The sequence below is a fragment of the Ambystoma mexicanum genome, chromosome 6q (assembly GCF_040938575.1).
Source record: "Ambystoma mexicanum isolate Mex_15411 chromosome 6q, UKY_AmexF1_1, whole genome shotgun sequence".
Classification (NCBI taxonomy): domain Eukaryota; kingdom Metazoa; phylum Chordata; class Amphibia; order Caudata; family Ambystomatidae; genus Ambystoma; species Ambystoma mexicanum.
The window spans coordinates 858,900,822-858,922,091 of NC_090937.1; the positions used below are offsets into that span (position 1 = coordinate 858,900,822).

Consider the following 21,270-nt stretch of genomic DNA (forward strand, 5'->3'; position numbering starts at 1 on the left):
GTAATATCGTATGTACGTACAATTAGAAGGCAGTACATGAATACACTTACGAAATCTAGCCCTAGACATGTAAATAATAGTCACAGTGACCTAACGAGGGGTGCTCACAGGTACCTGGATCGGGGTTTAGTTTTTCTCAAAATCCCCCAGGAACAAGATTTGTCCTAAACCAACAGGTAGGTTCATTAATTAATAAAACAAGTTTAAGTAGAATGGTTTCTATAAAGCATGGGGCTCACTCTCAATTCCTACACTCCTATGACAACTGAATGTTAGTGTTAGTAGAAGTAGTAGTAGTAATTGTCATTTATATAGCACCTTTTCCGATTTGTATTGCCCCAAAGTGCTTTGTGGTAGGAACGCCCTCGCAGAGCGAAATTCAGGTATGGGAACATTCTCAGAAAAGGCAGTGTGTGTGTGCATTTGGCCAGGATTAGGAGTTAGGTGGGCTAGCTAGGCTCCAGTAAGCAACCCAAGCGTTCAGATATGTGGATGGGTGCTGAGGACCGCAGAGCGCTAGTGCAAGAGACCTGTTATGTGTCCAGCTAGACCGAATTTGGCACTGCAATCTAATGGCAGAGGTGTCGAGGCAAAATGTGGTGTGGTGTTATGAGGCGGTGACGTAAGTGTCCAGCTAGACCGGATGTGTCGTAGCTACTTTCTAATATGTGTGGATGGATAGCCGTGCCTGTGGCAGATGTCCACCAAAGTGGTGCGTTATATGTACCTTAAGTTCAGATGGGGCTTATCTTTTACCTCACTGTGTGATTAGAGAGTCTGTGTGATAAGAGAAAGTACAGTTTTAGGCTCTTCTAGGCACTATGGACAGGATACCCTCAAAGAAGTCTTCTGAGCGCACTAGACCAACTCATTTAGTACATCTTCCAGGCGTGACAGACAAGCTACCATAGGTTCTTGGGGTCAAATAAATCTCTGAACGCAGAAGACATGGTATCCATATAGCATTACCTTCTAAATTCTATATTGGGCTACCTTCAGACATCCTCTAAGTGCAATACCAAGGATAACTGTATGCATCTTTATGTGTTACAATGGCTAACTTATAGATCGTCTAAGTGCAATGCATAGATTGTCATATATCTTTGAGCGCAATGGACAGGCTAACATTATAAAGTGCAACACAAGTGCCCACTCCCAAGTCTAAGTGCAGCACACTGCCCAACCTCAAATCCATCTAACCTTCACAGATCTCCTGAGTGCAGAATATGTGCTGCCTTCCCAATTACATGTGCTAAGCTTAGGAGTTAGGAGTCAGTTAGGAGGTGGACTTTAAGCCTATGTAATCCCTAAGGGGCCAGGGGAAGGGAGTGGCATGTACATTCATCCCCTGAACTTCGATTCTTTAAATACTGTCCCAAGATAAGTCAGAAACACTGAGGCCACATACTTACACTATTGGTCCAATTGCAGAAGATCCGGGGCTTGAAGTTGCTGAAGTATTTGGCAGGTTTCAGTCCTGCTAGGCAGTGGGTCCAATCTCCAAAAAAGATGCCTTCCCAGAGAAGCTTCAACTTTACAAAATAATTTGGACAATGAGCCATGCTACTCCATTGATGAAGGTGGACCCCCCGGGACACCGCAGGTGAAGTGAGGCAGCAAAGAAACTCCAGTCATGTGTCAGCTGGCGCAGGTCATGATCGCAGAGAAACACAGAATCTAGGTGTTAGGGATAATTTTCATTTCTGTGCTAATTCCCTTCTACCTTAGAGACCCCCAGCTATTTTGCTGGATTTGCTTTTAATTTTAACTCCTTTTTCTCACTCCCTCCTGTGTTTTCCCCTGACTAGGATTTTATATTTTTACTGTTGTTGCAGTCTGACAAACAGCATAAGCATCTGTTTTTGAATAGCGACACACAGCACCCTCAGTGCATTGTCACTGAGAATTCCCTTGGATATCTCTTAAGGTTTAAATACCTTATCTTGGGTAAACTACTGTTCCCAGGAATAGTAAGGTGAAACTGATCTTACTTAGCTTTTTACTTTGTAGGTCCAGCACACACCATTTTATGTGGAGAGCTGGGGGGTTACCTATTAGCCCCTTATCCTACTTTCTTATGTTATATTTTTTGTTACACTTACTACTTTAAATGGCTGGAGGAAGTGGTTTAATTTGAACTACCAGTGCGCATTCTTACCGCAGACTGAACCCTGAGCTGCAGTACAGCACCCATGGGTGACAATTTTGTTAAAATGGCCCCTGTATTCTTTTCTCGCCATTATCTGTTTGTAAGGTCTTTCTTGGCTTTTACTTTGTAAGTTGAGACAGGTTTCAGCCCTTTGTGTGTTCTGCCTTTGGCGGGCTTGAGGCCTGAAGCCCGCCCCTGGCTCCAGTGTTACTGGAAGGACAGGAAGTGAGGGAGGGTCCCGAAACTCCCTTGTGCTTTGTCTCTAGGTGTACCTCAATGAAATCAGTCCTGATTGGCCGGCTGGCTGTCCGTGAAGGACAGCCAACCTGCTGGGTGATTGAAGCCTAGGACTGTGAATGAATGAGAACAAGCTTAAAAAGGTGAGGTTCTTGGGGCTACAGGCAGAGTTGACCACTGGAAGAAACATCTGAAGAAGAAATCATGAAGAGAAGCCTGCTGCAACCTCCTGGACCTGAAAGGTCCGGTGAAGCCCTGCTGCTGTGCTTACCTCCTTTTTCAAATTGACAGAGAAGCTCCGTATGGAACGACTTCTCCCCTTGGCCTAGTGGGACCAACTAGCCACGTGACAAACTCCACTTTGACGCAAACCCCCGACTTGCTCTGCCTCTCCAGTGCTACAGAAGCCCAATGCCAGGGGTCGCGTGTCCATTACCGAGTGCAATGTCATCCGCGGAACAAATTCAGCCAAAAGCTCCAGGAGCCTCCTAAGGACCATCCAGAAGCAGGTAATCCCAATCCAGAGTCCCCTCACCAGAGTTCAGGACAGAGGGAGCAAGGAAAGTCCAACCGGGGATATTCGTTCTGCATCAGTGCTGTTTAAAACGCGCTGAAACCACAAAGAGCCACTGAATCTAAGAAAATCCATGGCTGACAAAGTCCTTTCCCGAGAACCGCCGCAGGAGGCCACAGACATCCTCCCTCTTGTCCCCACGACTGAGGCCCAGGAATAAGGGTCTGTTCGGCTGTAGCAAGGTGGAATCCAGCTGGAACATTTTCTTCAAACCAGAGGTACTCTGGGGGGTTGGGGTAGTTACCTTATTGCCAAAAGTTGTGCTTTCTCCCTTGAGAAGTTCACTGGCTTACGTTTTGGAGTTGATCCCAACTCCCCTTGCACAGGCTTAACAGCTTGTGTGCCTCCAGTGATTTTTTTGAACTATCTGACTTTGTGAAAGACTTTATCCAAGACAAAGTGCATCAAAACTATTGACTGTTTCCATATAATTAAGGCTGTCCTAGATCATTGAAGGCTCCCTTCCAAATCTATTGACTTCGACATTGCTTGTCCCCTCATAGGTTGTAATTTGTTGAACACTTATACTGCTAGGAAAGGTTTACCTAGATTTCATCAGAGGATTCAAACTGTCTTCATATTATAAGAAAGTATGTTTTAACCTTTCCATTTCCCTAACTCTGCCTTCCTGAAATGAAGAGTCTAAAAAGTATATTGGTGTTTAAGATAAAAGAGCCTTGTTATTGAAGTCACTTCAGGATATTGGAGAAATGTATTAGCATTACCAAAGAGTATTCACCAACTTTACTGACTTTGTAAAGTGATTCCAAAGTTTGCTTGAATGTTACAAACAATTGTCCTTTTTTTAAAGAATGCTTAACTAAAACTGATGGGCAAATAAATCAATATTTATAACTGAAACCATGAGTGTGTAAGTGTTACTTGGCTACTTGTATTGACTGACTTTATCTGTACAGTTCTACAGCTCACATTTACCCCTCTTGAGATAGGCCTGGTTGCTCAGTCACACTACCAACGTGTGTAGTACAGACCTATACCAAAAGGTGGGTTACCAAATACCAAGCAGATAAGTCTTGTGTAGTCTCACCCGGTGTGACTGCACCAATTCTTACCACACAAGCCGCAGAAAGCAGCAACATTCTTGGCCACGAGCCAAAGATCATCCAAGTCTTGAGCTCCAATCCAAATGGGCCTCATTTCAAGTTTGCCAGTATTCTGGCGTTATATCCGCCGGAATACCGGCAAATGGAATTGCTGCTACCAGAACTTGGTCTGTTGGACTAACCGGTAGATTACAAGTGCCAGGAAGGGCGGTAAATCCTCATCCCATGGAGTCCCATAGCGATTTTGCCACAATTACCAGCCGTGCTGGTGATGAAGGCAGCTTTAGGCCGGTAGGGATCAGATGTACCTCCAGCTTTTAGCTGAAGGTAACTCGTTAATCCTTATCAGCAAAGTTGCAGTTGACCGGTCTGGTAAAAGTTCCAGTAAAAGTTATTACCAGCACTTTCACCATGTACCGGCCAACTCGGAATGAGGCCCAGTGTCTGGTGCAGTAAGATTGCTTTGTCAGTGCATGGTCAGTCTCCAGGGTGGTCAATGGACACTTCTGAGGTTCTTCAATGGAAGGATCGCATTGCAGGATATGTGACTGGTTGACCCCACCAGTTTAGGAGAGGAAAGCTCATACGAAGCTCTTCTTTGGTCACTGGAGATGAGTTAAGGGGTCACTGGTGGCTGGTTTGAGCAATCTTTAGCTGCAGCCTCAGCTCAGCTTGGTCTGTTTTACTATCTGTTGATCTGCCGCCTCTTGCATTGTGTGTTTAGAATAGTGCGCTCGGAAACCTGCATTTGTTTTCTCTTTCTTGTCATGTTCTCCCTCCTTGTCCCACCTCCATCTTACTCCGATTGGCCCTGTGCACTGGCCCACGTGACCAGAAGGATTTCCCAGTACCAGAGTGATTTAAGTGCATTGTCAAAGCTCTGCGCTCCATTTCGCCGCTGCCTCAGCTCGGGTAGATCTGTTACAGTATCTGTTTATCTGCTGCATATTGCATTGTGTGTTTAGAATAGAGCACACAGAATCCCACATTTGTTTTCTTTTTAGCAGTTTGGTTTCTCTCGTTGTCCCGCCTCCCTCTTGTCCCGATTGGCCCTGTGCACTGGCCCACGTGACCAGAAGGAATTCTCAACAATGGAGTGCTTTAAGTGCATTTTCAGAGCTCTGCATTCTATTTAGCCTTGGCCTCAGCTCAGGTAGGTCTGTTTTGCGGCCTCTTGCGTTGTGTGTTTAGGATAGTGTGCTCGGAATCCCGCATTTGTTTTTATCTCTGTTTTATCAGTCTTGTTTTCCTCCTTGTTGAGCCTCCCTCTTGTCCCTCTTGTCCCGTTTGGCCCTGTGCACTGGCCCACGTGACCAGAAGGAGTTCCCAGCACCTGAGTCTTTAAAGTGCATTTTCAGAGCTCTGCCTACCATTTAGCCGCGGCCTCAGCTCGAGTAGGTCTGTTTTATTATCTGTTGATCTGCGCCCTCTTGCATTTAGATGAACAATTGCACATACAGACATACAGTGCCCCCGCTAGAATTCCCAATGAGATATGCAAGGCTGGCGAAGCAAAACGCCCCCAGCCTTGCATGGTCCAGTGAGCATGTGCGGCTGGAGCACTGAACTGAACTGTCAAAGGGAAACAGTGTTTCCCTTTGACAGTTCAGCCAGCCCAGGAGCACTCTCACAACTGGAAAAAGCAGCTGAGGGAGTGCTCAGTGTTTCACTGGGCAGGCTCCTTGGCTCTCCCATAATAGGCGAGAGGGCCCCTGAGTGGACGCCCCCTCGCCCAGGCTCGGATTGGCCTATAGGGCAATAGGGCAATGCCCGTACCAAAAATGGAAAATGCTAGTGTGGGCCAATATGCATCTAGTAATTTTGACCATTGTTGCTGAATAAAAATTCTTTAAATATCACAATTTGCGTACATCTTAAAAAAAAAAAACATTTGCAACTGCGGGCCTTCTTTTTCATTGGTGCCTGAGACAGTTTCATGCTCCAGTCTGACCATGTGAGCCGCCCCTGGCCATTTCCTTCATTTTATTTTTATATTTCATGCTGTGCTCTTGAGACTGCCCCATGCACCCCCCCCGGGATGCGGCTGCGCCCCCCCACAGTTTGAAGACCTCCTCTCTACCGTAACAAAACATAAGATCATCACAAACCACAACAAACTACACTAAACAGGAAACCAAGCCAACCACAAAAACTGCACACACATCACACACCAAGCACAACCGAATGACCAGCAAACAACACAAACCAGCACACAGTGAACGTTTTTCCGAACAGCACATCAAAGCATTTGCGCTTTTCCCTCTCAATCCCACTAACAAAGCTCCCTTAGCCCTCCTTCCATGTCAGATCTACCAGAGCTCAAAGATAGCAGGCAAGTGGCAGCAGTGCACGGTACAAGACCAAATAACATAACATAACATAACATAACATAACCATGTTGGTCCCTTCAACTGCAGTTTTCTGGGAGTTTGCAGTGGTGTTTTCCTTCATTGTGATCTTGGCTGTAGTGGGGGATCTTGCAAATGGCTGCTGATCATCTCCTCTTATCCAAAATCTGGACTAGGGGCTGCCTCAATGTGTCAGAATTCCACAGTGCAGAGCCTTTTGTATGGCGGGATCTCTCCCCATCATTTGTGAATCCGTTCTACCTTAAACGTAGTAGGTTTTGAGAGGCAGAATGTAGGGATATGGTGAGATGTTAAGGAATACTGTTTTAAAGCTATCCATGGATGCCTGGGTGGATGGCTCTATGGGCAAGGCAGAGGGCCAACACATCAGTGTTATGGTTGCTTAGATACAATTGCACACACTTAGGCCACATATGAGTCAAAGCACATGGTATGGTGCCATCTAACGTGTGTTTACATAGAACCTCGCAAGGAAGTCTGCCATGGTTGTCTTCACTCTATGCACTATATGCAAGAACTAGTGCTCTCACAGGAGGCTCAGATGGCGGTGCACAGATTTGGTGGCTGCATTGACTTTGACTTTTGAATGTCAATGTAGAACCAAAAGTCACATCTAGAATATGGGCCAATGGTTTTCTACATGTCTCTGTTCGCATAGGTCATGCAGCAGGCCAACCAAATGCTGTGGTAAAGACAATTTGATCTAAATTCAACAAGTGACATTCACATAACTCTTCCCCTGGCAGTCTGCAGTGCCCCCTATGAAACACCACATATTAAGGCCAGTAATAATTTCTGAAAGGAATCCTGGAAATTCCGGTTGGCTGGTCTCTTATTTGGGTCCCAAACTTTCCTTGACCTTAAGATTAGTAGAAAACGTAAATTGCAAAACTTGCAATTGAAATGGACAAATTCTAAACACATATTTGCATGGATGCCTGTCTCTACGGTCTATTAATGAAAAGGACATACAAAATTCCCAATGTTCGCACTCTACCAATTGTCAATATTTATGTAAGAGCAATGCATGGTATTGTTTCATATAAAGCATGATATTGTTTGATGCAGTGCCTTTTCCTGAATGTACAGTAAACCGTTGTTTTTAATTGAAGACGCACATTATTCAAGAGGGCAACATTATACAATGAGACTGAAGTTTTGTTAACATGTTTGTGTTTCTTTAGGGGTATGTTTCTGGATACCATTTTCCCTTCCCGTGATGAAAACGGTTCTCGGCCACCCATTGGGCAGCGTACACGCCTGAGCAAAGGAGACATTGCACAGGCAAGAAAGCTGTATAGATGCCCAGGTATTGCACTGTAAACAAACCGTATGGATATTAGTATAGAAATATGAAGAACCCTCGATACAGTATGCTGAAACACTCGAGATATAGCAGCAGGACACATAGTCATCGGTTGTATTAGCCTATTTGCATGCTGGACACAAGGCTTCATACAGCAGGCCACCGTTCAAGATTCAGGGACCATAAACACATTACAAATGGAGATGGGGATACGTCCGACTAAAGCAGAGTGGAAGTCTTGAAGTCTGTATTCTACACATGATGTTTCGTAGGGGGTGGGGTGGGGGTTGAGACTAGGCATTTCAAGCATAAATTATGCATCCATATTTATTTATTGTCTGGATTATTCATTAAATTAAACATTTCGAATCATTATGAAATACATTCATTGCATATATTACATGCCATCAATGTTATGCTGTTAGTGAAATCCAAACTCATTGTGCCTTGTAGGAATGCTTCTAAATATATAAATGTATGTTTTCAGATCAGCAGATTCCATGCATTGCAGAGCTGTTTATAGCATAGTAGGACTGTGTGTAGGTCCTGACAGATCCCTTGATTTCATCCTGGTTGTCTTTTTACACATTATTTTAAATGTAATCCTGTGTTAGTACTAAGTGGCTGTGGAAGCTCGTATGGGTGCCACAGCCTCCCAGCACTGCACTAACATAACTGTGAAGATTGAGGATATATTTTACTGAGGGCTCTGAGTGACATCTGATAGACAAAAGGAGCGATGTTCGAGCTGCCTAAACTGCCACTCAGAACTGTAAGAGGATTCAATCCAGCACTACTAAGTCAATGCCTAGTCTGGGATACTGAATGGAAACCCTTATTGATATATCTTTATGTCCAGTTCATGAGTTCTGGATGACTACCCCTATATAACACCCCTCTCTTGGAACCCCCCTGACCCCACTGAGCCAAGAAGTAGTTCTGTTTTGCAAATTTAAACGGTTTATTTGAGAATGTAAACAATATATATATATCATACTTTATAATAAATTAATAATTAATATCACACTTCAGAACATGAGCAGTTAACAACAATGGGTAATGTTCTACTAATAAACTGATTTGATTACCCAGGAGTAGTATAAAGGATGAGGTAGCACGCTTGGGAATAGGAACAGAAGAATACGGTGGTAGAGAATGCTTTATCTAGTTTCAGATGGATGCAATGTTGAATGAAAATGCAATACAGAAAACACTCAATATGATTTCAACAAAACAATGTAATCACTTTTCTCTGGCGTTCACCCCAGCAAGCTTAGACTGCAGAAGTTTGAAACACAGGCAAAATGCTTTGAATATGGTGACAATGCAGCGAGAAATATGCCTAAAATACTTTTAATTGCCTTCAGGAGGTTCAGGGTGAGTGGTATCTAGTTAATATGAGTTCAGGCTCACTTTAGCAATGATTCAGAGATGGTGATTAAGAGGCAAACGAATTTTTAGCCAGGAAAGAGATGACTGCTGATGGTTACACGTGGCTGGATTTTTAACCAAATCGCAAATCGCGGTAAAATTCGCGAGTGCGAGAATCGTGATTATGGCAAAAGTATAAGGAGTCGGTTCTAGGCGTGTTGACAAGCTGGGATTCTAAGCTTTCAGAGGAAAGTTAAACCAAGTTCCTAGCACAAACGGTTCCAGAGATACGGACGATTAAATAAAGGTAGTTTTTCGGATTTGAAATTTTAAAAGTTCAAAGCGACAGGTTACAGCTTGCAGCTAGAAAATGACAGGTGACAGTTAGGAGGCAGTTCTGGTTAGATTTAAAATAGATTGAATTATATTATTTTAACTAAGAGATTGGTTCTGCACAGTTCTGCTAGGTACTCACAATATATTTTGAAATAGGCCTCCCCACAGATCTGGTCAGGTTTTGGACTGGACTCCGGTTCTGGTCTCGGCACTTCACAGTGATCTGGGTCAGCTCTCTGGTTCTGCTAACAGCGGTCTGGGTCACTCTGGATCTCTGGCCTCTGGTTCTGGATACTGCTCTGCTTTCTCAGGGTACAGCACTGCTTCTGGATCTTTCTGCACAGCTTTCTCTGGACCCAGCGCTGATCTGCACGGCTCCTGGATGCTGCTACCGCTGTTAGGTTTGCTGGATGCTGAGGCCTACTGAGAAGAGTTCTCAGTGTGTGGGTTTAGGCCCTTGCTTTGAGTTCTGAATCAAGTTCTTTGGAGTTTTAAAGTCTAAGTGTTGAATCTGGTATCTTCTGGATGTTGTATGGTCCGGCAGAGCGCGTTGCAGCAACTGGTTTTGAATGTCCTCTCTAGCTTCCAGTGGCTCTTTTTATGTCTTTTGAAAGTGGGTGTGGGTGCAGCATCACTAGCCAGCCCCTCTTTCAACTGCCCATTGGTCAAGCTTTCCGCACTGCTTTGATTGGGGGAAGGAAATGTGTGTCATGGTGATGCTGTAGGTTTTATGGGTCAGTTTGCCCACAAATCTATATTTGACCTAAAGACATATTTCATAGATACACAGTGGTTTGAAATTACATGCACTCATCACGTATCACATGAGGTATACTCTGTTCAAACTCTGATGTTTCTAAGAGCTTGCATTCAGAAACGGCAACATTTTGCATTTTTTAACTGGTTTTGCAATATTGGTTTTTCATTAAAAATTATACACATATACACGGCCTGTCCATACATACTCCAGTAAATTCCCATGTCTCTAGCTTAAACACAGAGTCTGTAGTATACATAAATAGCAGGGTTTTGCCCCAGAACATCACGCAAATTCCCAACGCGTCTTAAAACGTGCACAGAAAAATCACAAGAATTATGGTATCATTTAAATAATTTTGACAAGTCCGCACCATGAGTTATACATCTTTCTTAAAATCATATTCTGGCCAACAGGGGTGTGTCTTCCCAGGTCACATGGTGGAGAAACCAGTTTATCCACTTTCTGCCAAGCTCAGAGACCCTGCCCCTCCCAGCTTCTGCCAAGAGGAAGCTGTTTTACGGTCCCCCCAATAAACCATCTGCCTGTGTCCTGGAAGGCCCATTGTTCAAGAGGAAGCCATTTATGGCCTCCCCCCAATAAACCCTCTGCCTCGGTTCTTTGTTTAGTCTCTAGCAGTCCCTTGGTAATTCAATCAGAGAGGGGTAACCTCCCCTCATAATGCATCCAGGCCTGAGAACTGCTGTGGATCCAGTTTCACTCCAATTGGGGGAAGTTGTCAGGCAGAATCCAGTTCCTTAAGCCAGGCCCCAGCTAATGTCACTTTTACCCAGTTTTCTGCATTCAAATAAAACTAACAATTTTTACATATGCAGCTAGAATGCTGATTCTAAGCTCAAAACTATGACATTTTAACAGTGACAAACTATGTGGCAGTCACAAGTCTGTCCCTCAGTTTATTTACACATTTCGATTTTTGGTAATTTTAAATCCAGTTTCAGTTTAAGCCGCTGCAGACCTGCAGAGCTCAGCCAGTCTTGTTATAAACCTTCAAGTCACTTCAGAATATAACTTTACATTGTATCCACCTCTCAGTAAGTCTTTCTTTGGCCTGCTTTGGGTTCATTTATTCAGTTTTACACAAACGTCTGGTGGTTTTAAAACGCCGGCTTTCTGATAGTGGTGAGTACTGGTAATGCAACCATTTTTGGGATTTAAGAAAATGAATTCCCCACAGTTCTAGGTTGCTTTTGGCAATCAGCATTGCCATTCCCAATGGTTTCAGGCTACTGTGTGGGTAGCCCAATGGTGGTTTTAGGCAGTGCCCTTCTGTGCCCATAACATCGGCAAAAAATGGGTGGCAGCCTATTCTTCATGCATTTCCCTGTGCATTTTCTGGGAAGCTCTGGCCATCATGATGTTTTCCATGCCAGTACTGCAGTTTTTGTGGTAGGGCTCGGATGCATGGGTAAAACATCCCACAGAACCTACACGAAAAATGCTTCTGGTTATTCATAGTTATTCATCGACGATGTTATGCGGTGTGAGCTACTCCTCTGTCTCTTTCCCGCCCTCTGTGCTGCCCTCATTGAAAAAAGGGCAGAGGATGGAGACCAGAGGCATGCCATACATACCTGAGCTCCTGCCACCCTCCCTCATCTCCCCTCTTCTTCCTCTTATGGTTAGCTCACCCACCTTCACACTCCAAAAGGAAAACAATACATGGCATCCTACCACCACACCCCATCCAATGTGTGGTTCACCCACCTACACACCCAAACAGAAAACATATACCTGGCGTCATGCACACCTACCCTATCTCCCTCATGTGGCTTCCTTACCCCTCCAACAAACCAAAAAGGTAAACTTTGTCTGCTGTTTTGCCACTCTGCCATACCTACCTCAGATTCCCTCCCCTCCCATCACTTCTGCTGATAGGACTTTCTTCAATGTCAGTGGTGGATTTGTAGGGAGTGCCATGCTCAGCAGTAGTCCTTAGAATCAACACCCCTCTGCGATGCCAACTACCGGGATTGGCGCAAATCTCTAACAGAGTGGGCCTCTAGGGTTCTTTCCTTACCTGAGGTTCCAGGTGTCCTAAAACAGTGTGAGTGTGTGTGTGTTGGCAGCTGGCTTCTATGTGTCTGAGGTCTTCTGCAGAAAATGTAAACGCTTTGTCACATATGATTTTCATATTGCCCGGCTTTGAGCCAACCGAGCCCCTGCTCCTCCTAATGACCTCCACACCTGATCATACATCTTTATATGAAGCAAACCATCAACTGGGGAGCAGGTGCCCAGCCTGGTTCAAAGAAAAGGGTACCCCTATCCCCTGCTACAGTAAAAACAATATTCTACACAATAAAACATTGTACGCAAGTAGATATCAATTTACCATCTCAGTGTTCTGAGTGACATTATACATAACTCAACCCTCCCTCTTGTTAGGTAAGAATTTGTAGAGTCCAACTGGTGTGGAACTTTACAAGAATTCTCTCTTGGTATTAGGTAACCCACCTTTTAATCGAGGCCTATACTACACAAGTTGGGAGAGTGACTGAGCACCCAGGCTTATTTTAAGTGGGTTAATATGAGCTGTAGCTCTGTACAATGAAATTAGTCAATAAAGGTATCCAAATAAACTCTTACACACTTAAAATTATAGTATACATATTTATTTATATCTACACAACGATAATTAGACAATCTTTAAAAAGCAGCAACTAATAGTAACATTAATTCAAAAGTTAGGATTCAGTTCAGCAAGAGCAATAAAGTAGGTGAGTAAACATCTTCTCCCAGAGAGATGTAGGCAGTCTTGTATCCCAGCAATAACAGTGTTCAACAATTAAAACCTGTAAGGGAACAAGCACTGCCAAAACCAATAGGTTCAGAAGGGGAGCCTTTAGGGAGCCAGGACAGCCAAAATCAATGGGCCAATTCAAAGTTCTGATGCTCTGTTCTTAGAAAATGCTTTATAATAGTCAGTAGTTCTGTAGAAATATCACAGAAGCTTAAGAGGAGGCACCTTGAAGAAGCACACGCTGGGTGGTCAGTGCAGGTGAATTGAGGTTAACTCAAAAGGGTGTAAAATGGCACTTCCCAAGCTAGGAATCCCTACAAATGGCAAAAAGGTAGATTTATTCCGAGCCCCACAGTACCTGAGAATTTGAGAATTGGTTCCAGCTGGATGTCTTCCTGTTGCAGTGTAGCAGACCCTTATTCCTGGTCCTTGGTCGTGGGGATGAAATGGATGACTTCTGGTGGGCTCCTGCAGCAGCACTAAAGAAAGAGACCTTGCAGCAATGTATTAATGTATTCTGCTGGATTTAGCAGCCTTTTGTGGATTTTCCGCCTTTTTCTCGATGCCAAAGAAGAACTAACAGCTCTGGTTGGACTTTACTCGATACCTCAGTCCTGGACTCTGGTGAGGGGACTCTGGATGAAGATTTCCTTCTTCTGTAAGGTCCTCTAGATTCTCACAAGGTTTTGGACGGATTCACACTTCCAAAGACAATGCACTCAATGATGGTCAGGGGTCCCTGGGCAGTGGGATTGTGCAGCCTTGGAAAGTCACAGCAAGTCGTGGGTTACTCAAAAATGAAGCTTGTCTCACGACTAGTTGGTCCCACCAGCCCAATGGAGGAAGCCATTCCTTGCAGATCTTCTCAGCCGAAACAGAAATGGGGTCAGCACAGCTGCAGGGCTTCACCCGGCACTTCAAGGTCGAGGAGGGTGCTGCTGGTGTCTCTTCATGTCTTCTTTGTCAGGTGTTATCCTCCAGTGGTTGACTCTCCGCTAGTCCCAAAAACCTCACCTTTTAAGCAAGTCCCCATTCATTCACAGCCCTAGGGCTGTCAATCACCCAGCAGGGTGGGTGTCCTCCCGGACAGCCAGCCGGCCAATCAGAACTGGTTTCACTCAGGTACACCTAGAGACAAAGCACAGGATAGTTTTGGGACCCTCCCTCACTTCTTGCCTTTCCAGGCACACTAGAGCCTGGGTGGGCTTCAGGGCTGAAACCCGCCAAAGGCAAAATGCACAAAGGACTCAAACCTAAACAACAGAGTAAAAGTCCAGAAAGAACTAACTGACAAGAAATGCCAAAAAAGACAGGGGCTAGTTTGGGAAAATTGTCATCCTTGGGTGATGTACTGCAGCTGAGAAATCAGCCTGCAGATACTTGGCAGAAAGGTAGTAAACAAAGAAACCACTGCCACTGCCACCAGCCAAAAATTACATGAGAAGTAGGATCAGGAGTTACTATGTAACCCCTCAGCACTCCACCTATGGTGCTGTGGGCTGGACTCACAAAAGAAAAAGGTAATACAAAGTCATTCACTATTCTTTGGAACAGTAGTTTACCCAAGACAATGTGTATACACATTAACAGAGTTCCAAGGGACTACTAAGTGGCACTGCACAAAAAAGTGCAATGTGTAACTATGCAAATAGTGGATTCCTATGGAGTTTACTGGACTCCTTTTAACAGTAAGAGACCAAAGGTCCTAGTCAGAAAAAACACATGAGGGGGTCCTACTCACTCAGGAGTAAAAACCTTAAAAAATCTGTGAGTCCAGCTAAAGAGCCGGAGGACTCCAACGTTAAAGCAAATTGGCCCAGAAATTAAAATGCTTCCTAACACCCCTCGTTGTATGGGATGCCACCCAATCACTCGGAGGGACAGATTCCTGTTGTTGATACCTCCTACCTGTATTTTGTCCTTTATGTTTGGATGCCAAAGAGATAAGATAATCAAACATGATTTTAAATATGTCAAATTGTGCCTCTTGCTTTTAATCATCACCTGGGCATTTTCCATTTGCCATCTATATTTAATTGTGTGCTTTCTTTTGTAAAGCTTTCCTAGTGTGTTCATATGTGATCCATAGATTCAGCTTCTACTGACACTGCTATTCTGAGCAAAGCATCCAATACTTATTTTTACTTCATTTTTCTAAATGTGTAGCTCACATCTTATAACGAAATGTTGAAAGCCATTGGTGGAAGGTCACAGTAAGAGTTTTTAGGTCATGTGAGCAACAGAGAGTCCTGCCCCAGTATCAGCCTTTATTGCAGTGACTTGTGATATTCCAGCACAGCGGGGGAAACTAATGATCAATTAGCATCCCATCAGGGAGCAGAATGATTGGCAGGTGGAGTGAGGTTGACAATCGATTACACCTGGGATCAAAGATTTTGTGCTTTGTGTGTCCCCATGTGTCTTTGTCAATCATATTTCACTTGGTGATTTTTCTGGGAAATGTTTGTTGCTTCTAGCATTTCGGTTTTCAGTCCTGACCTTTAATGGTGAGCTGATAGGATGTTTATTTCCAGCTATTCCCAATAATTAACAAAAAGCTCAGTGATTATTGAAATGCTTGTCATCACAATAACACTAAAGTATAGTGAACTATACTTCCAAAGTGTTCCTAAGCGTTAAACTCAAAAGATGCATGCTTCTTTGTTTGAGTGACATTTCAAAGAAAAGCACACAGGCACATGCATAGTCGTGGCCTCAAACATACAATAGCCACACTTACAAAGAACACATACAAGCATGCTTAGTGCACACGCACACACTCATGCCAAGCATAAGCCCACCTACATACATCACACATGTGCCATAATCTATCTCTGTTTCTCTCACCCCTCTTTCCCTCACACACTCACACTCACACACACACACCCACACACACATACATGCATACACATTCACCCATGCACATATTCGGATGGATTTTAAAATAATTGATGAATCCTCACTGAAGTGTGGGTGTGCGGAATGGCTCTCTCTCTCTCTGTGACATAGCCATGTGTGAGTCATGATATCTCCCACACCCATCTGTGAAAATAACTATTTATTTGTACTGCCCACTGGTGTATATAGTTGTTCTGCAAATGTGACCTTAAATGGGATGGAAAGGAATTTTTATATATACGGAGCTACGTATCACAATAATCGTACAATTTGTGCAATGCATATTTTCTTACAATATTGCATATGCATGTTATATGTGCTGAGAAAAACTAGCCCTACGCTGATTGGTATGTATGTAATAAAACACTTTCTTACGTGTGCTTGAAATGGTCACAGAGTTTACATATGCAGGAACACAACATAATTGGTACTGTTATTCTTTGATAATATTGCATGAATTGTTAAGCGTAGGTTATGGTTGAACCTCCAATCTCTCAACTGTAGGATTAAAATGCACTGTCTACGGCTTCATGTAAAAATAATATAAATACCGAATCCACCCTCATTTAAAAGTGCCCACAAGGGAGTAAGTGCAATAGCTTTGCCCTCCGGTTTTCGAATGCATCATTTCAACATGCCCAGTCTCATAATGACAACATTTTTCAGGGAGTTGCGAGCATGGCAAATTTGAATATATGACATGCAACCCCTCTGGACTTTTGAATGTTGGTTTTAAAAGGGTTACTAGTTGTAGAAGCTATAGTACCCAGATCACTGTGTTTCTTGTCTAGGAGTCTTTTTAGAGCACAATTATCTCTGTTTCATACCAATTCTCTCCACACCGGTTGGCTGAGAGGCCTCCACAGGGTTGAGATTTGGGTGCACTGGTGTACACGCGGTTGTCTTCCAACTTGACAGATTCTCTCCCTGCTCCTCAGTGTTGTGAGGTGTCCTCAATGATCTCAATGTGACAGACCATCACTGCATATAGAAGGACAGACATCTGGCCCCTCTCCCACTACCAACCCTCTGTGTTCAACTTCACCCTCTGCCTTTCACACACACAGTCTAACAAACACAGCGTGCATAGGGAGATCACAGTATATGTTCTTAACATAGATGGCTGTGTATTACTATTCTCAGACAACCTACTCCCCAATAAGGCACCATAAACTAAAACAAGTCTACCATGAGACATAGAGGTGCCAGGCTTTTTGCAGTTTTACTGTACTAGTTTGACCATTCCATCACCTTTAAACACAGTCTATTGTTGACTATGCCACTCTTGTCTCAGGCTTGTAAGTCATATAATTAACATGCTGCTATTTGACCCTGGATATGTATAGCGATGTCGAGGCAATTATGCCACCAAACTTCCAGGATTGCACAAGCATACTTTGAAGCTCCTCATGTATCCAACATTACACTGAGTACTAACAATTTTCAAATCTACCTTAGTAACATACAGGGGTGTTGCTAGGTCTGGAACATTTCAGGGGCTAAACTAATGTTGGGACACTCAGGACCCAGGGATATGTAGCCTTTTGGTTGTAGCCCCTGAGCTTCTACCCGGGGCTAGAACGAAAGACCTGGGGCTATATTCCCCCTCCACCCTCGATCCCATTGGTATAATAACCTAATCATGACAACATTTTGGGGCATATCCGCCTCCTCCCTTTTGCAGGACTATGATCCACCAAACAGGACTGACATGCACCCATGCTCTCACAAAAAGTTCTTCCCCCGCTGCATCCCTTCCTTCCTGTGTTTGAGTCATGTATTTCCTACTTCCCCATGCTCTTATCTTCCTCTCACCCATTTTCATTCCTCCAGCAGCGGGGCACAGAATACCACTCCACCGATAAGCCTAGGCACTTCAGAGCTACTTCCGAGGTGATTTGGTGCAGTATAAAAGCACATTTACACAACATGACATGTTCTTTGAAAAATTCCTTGTCCTAAAACAAAGTGCACTATGGCACTGGAAAACACTTCAACTATTTCTAGGAATGTGGCCTAATAACCGCTGTTGAATGGAAAAAAGATTAAATGTTTCCCCTGTGCTCCCTGACCTGCTCCCATTTTACTCTCTTTCTATGTCTGCATGCCGAAGCAAATTCATTTTGATGTGGCAGTGGCTTAAGTCAGATCAAATTAATAAATAACTCAATCCCTGTGCCTTTCTCTCGAGTACAACCATTTAGAAAATGACAGTGAAACGCATATTCAGAAATGTGAAACTTGTCAACAATACATAGTGTTTAGCGCAACATTCTCAAAGAGTAGGACCTATTATCCTACACTGAACTTTGAGTCCCCAGCCAATTGTTTCTGCATGCACATATAGATGATATATATGTGGTATAAATGTGTAGGACCAACACCCCGAGGTCTTTAGAGCAAAATGGTTTTTCCCAGGGGTTTAAGTGGGCCAGAGCTTTCTGGAGCAGACCCCCAACTGTCTCTGAAAAGTGCAGTGTTTTGTATAGACCTCTGCTTAGGTGGATAAATTAGCACATTGGTATCATACCTTTTGGTGCGCCCCCTTGGAGCCACATGGTGAAAGGGTTGCCTGTGGGGTTTGGCACCTCTGATTAAGAAACACACATAGCATAGGGTGCAGCTGAATGAATAATGATATAACTTGTCCTGCCTCTCCTGCTGTGATCCCGGTACCGTCTCTTGGGAGCCTTTTCCATTTCCAGCCACAACCTTCTGTCCAGTACTTAGATGATGCCCCCTTGTTAGAACCTACTTTTCATCCCACTTAAACCACTGCTCCTACCTTTCCTGAAGGCATAGGCATGTTTCTAACTTCAGAAATGTGGCCAGGTAACCTAAAGGTAGAACAGTGTTTCTCACTGAAAGGAAGGACTTGACTCTCTAAGGGTAGTTAAGGCAGAGCAGTCAGGCTTATCTTATAGGGAGGCTGGAAAGCTGGCATTGAAGTACAGTTATTCTCAGCAATCACTCCCAAAGGATATGCAGCACTACTATACTGAAAAATATACACGTTTTAAGGTAACATATATAATGTTAGATCACAGTAGGTGCTTAGGATAAATATAGCACACAGTCAAGTATAATGCATTTATAGAAACAGCAATGGTCATTTATAAAACCGAACCTTCTCATCAGACTAAAAGGCAACTGGCAAGACCCGGGGATGAAACCTGTATAAACTGCAAAACGGGCTTTGCTTATTGCATTGTTATAAACGACCTCAGCTAGCCTGGTATGTTCGTCCCAGGACTTGCAGCAAAATACTGCAAATACTGCTCTAGCCCCTGATTTACTTTCTCTGTTTAGAGATGTAAATCCATGCCTATCAGTTTACAAAATGAACTGTGGGCCCCTGTCGGTAATAATCTAAGTTGGTAGACCGTGAAGTCGCACCATGTTTTGCAGGAAGAGATCAGCGACCGTTCCCACGGTGGGTATGCGTTTGCATGGAATGAAGCTGCTCATATTTGTTAGCGAGTCCACAGCTACGAGTATTGAAAAATACTCCTGCACCAGTGGCATGTCCACTATGAGCCCCATGGTGACCGTATGCCAAGGCCCAGGGGGAGTGGGTAATGGTTGAAGAAGTCCTGCTGGTTTTTGATGACTGGCCTTATTCCTACAACAAACCTCTCAGTCTGACACATAACGTTGACGTCCCGCTGGAAATTGGGCCACCAGAAGTGTCTAGCAACCAATTCCTGTGTCTTATTTATACCCAGGTGACCAGCTAGGGAGGAATCATGGCACCACTGTGTGGCTTTTGTCTGTAATTCTGTGGTAGGCAAGTACAAGGCATGGGCATGGTAAGGGAGCCCATCTGCCAAGCTATGTTGTGCATCTAGTTTACCCCACTAGTACAGTTCTTTCGTCGACATGGATTTTTGTATGGCTTCAAACACATTTGCAGTGGTATGTGTTCCCACAATCTGAGCTGCAGGAATGAGGGTTTGAGGGTCCTGTCTGGGTTTCTTTTCTGGGGGTTCGGGATACTGTGAAAGTATATCAGCCTTAGGGTTATTAGTTCCCAGCCTATACGTGATGAGGAAATCAAAATCATGATGAGTCTGACAAGCTCCATAGGCATCTACTGGAGACACACAGTACCCTCAGTGCAGTGTCACAGAGAAGTCCTTTGGATTTCTCATAAGGGTTAAATACCTTCTCTTGGGTAGTAAAGTGAAATTGACTTTACTTACCTGTTTTTCCTATGTAGCTACAGTACACCCCATTTTGTGTGGAAGTGCTGGGGTGGTTACTTAGTGTCCCCTTTTCCTGCTTACTCATGTAACATTTTTTATGTTACCCTCGTGACTATAATGGCTGGTGGCAGTGGTTTAATTTTACTACCATTGTGAGTTTCTACCGCAGGCTGGCTGAACCCTCAGCTGCAGTAGTGCACCCATGAGTGCCCATTTTGTCAAAATGGCTCTGATCTTCTTTTTTCACCATTTCTTGCTGGTGAGTTCTTTCTTGTGTTTTACTCTGCATGCCAAACCAGGTTTAACCCTTTTGTTTGTTTTGCCTTTGGCGGGCTTCAGTACTGAAACCCGCTTCTGGCTCCAGTTTGTCTGGCAGGGCAGGAAGTGAGGGAGAAGCCCGAAACTCCCTGTCCTTACTCTCCTTTGTGAGTGACAGCTAGGCTGTGCATGAATGGGAGAAACCTGCATGAAAGGCGAGGTTTCTTGGACTGAAGGCAGAGTCGAACACTGGACGAAACATCTAATGAAGGAATCATGAAGAGAAGGATGCTGAATCCCCCTGGATCATTAAACTGCCTGGTGAAGCCCTGATGCTGTGCTGAAACTGTTTTTCCGAATCAACTAGAGAAGCTCAGAAAAAGGACGACTTCTTCCCTTGGTTTGGTGGGACCAACTACCCCCAAGACGAACTTTGCTGGAAGACCTTCCCCAACTGGCTGTACTTCTTTGCTGCTGCTGGAATCGAGTGCCAGGGGTTGAGAAATCCATAGTTGAATGAATCATCTTTAAGATGGACCAGAACTCCAGGAAGAACCTGAAGACCCTCCCTAAGCAGGGCGACCAAAGCCCGAGTCACCTCACCAGAGTACTGGATTACAGAAGCAAGGGAAACCCATCAAGTGTCCAACAACTGCGGTGGTGCTATTTGCCGGTAGCTGAAACTGCAAAGTGCAGATGATCTGAAAAGAGCCAGTAGCCACCGCCGACCTTCAAACTGCAGTGCAGCAGTCCTTCAGATGTCCTCCCTCTTGTCCCCACGACTGAGGCCCAGGAACCCAGGATCTGTAAGACTGCAACCAGAACAGAAGCCAGCTGGATTCTTTTCAAACCTAAGGTACTGGTCTGACTAAGGGGTACTTACCTCTTTTGTCTGTAGCTTGCATTATCTCACTTGAGACTTGCAATAGCAGCCTTTGATTTCAACTCTGACCTTCACAAGCGTAACAGCTTGTGGGCCAAC

The 21,270-nt window shown here is 44.2% G+C and overlaps 1 protein-coding gene across 1 annotated transcript in view; it reads left to right on the forward strand.

The window, feature by feature from the left end:
* Positions 1-21,270, forward strand: part of TLL1 (tolloid like 1) — a 455,972-nt gene that overhangs the window by 207,282 nt on the left and 227,420 nt on the right. The window contains exon 8 of the mRNA XM_069631384.1: positions 7,578-7,702. Within this exon, the coding sequence (XP_069487485.1) occupies positions 7,578-7,702 (125 nt within the window). The remainder of the gene's footprint in view (positions 1-7,577; positions 7,703-21,270) is intronic.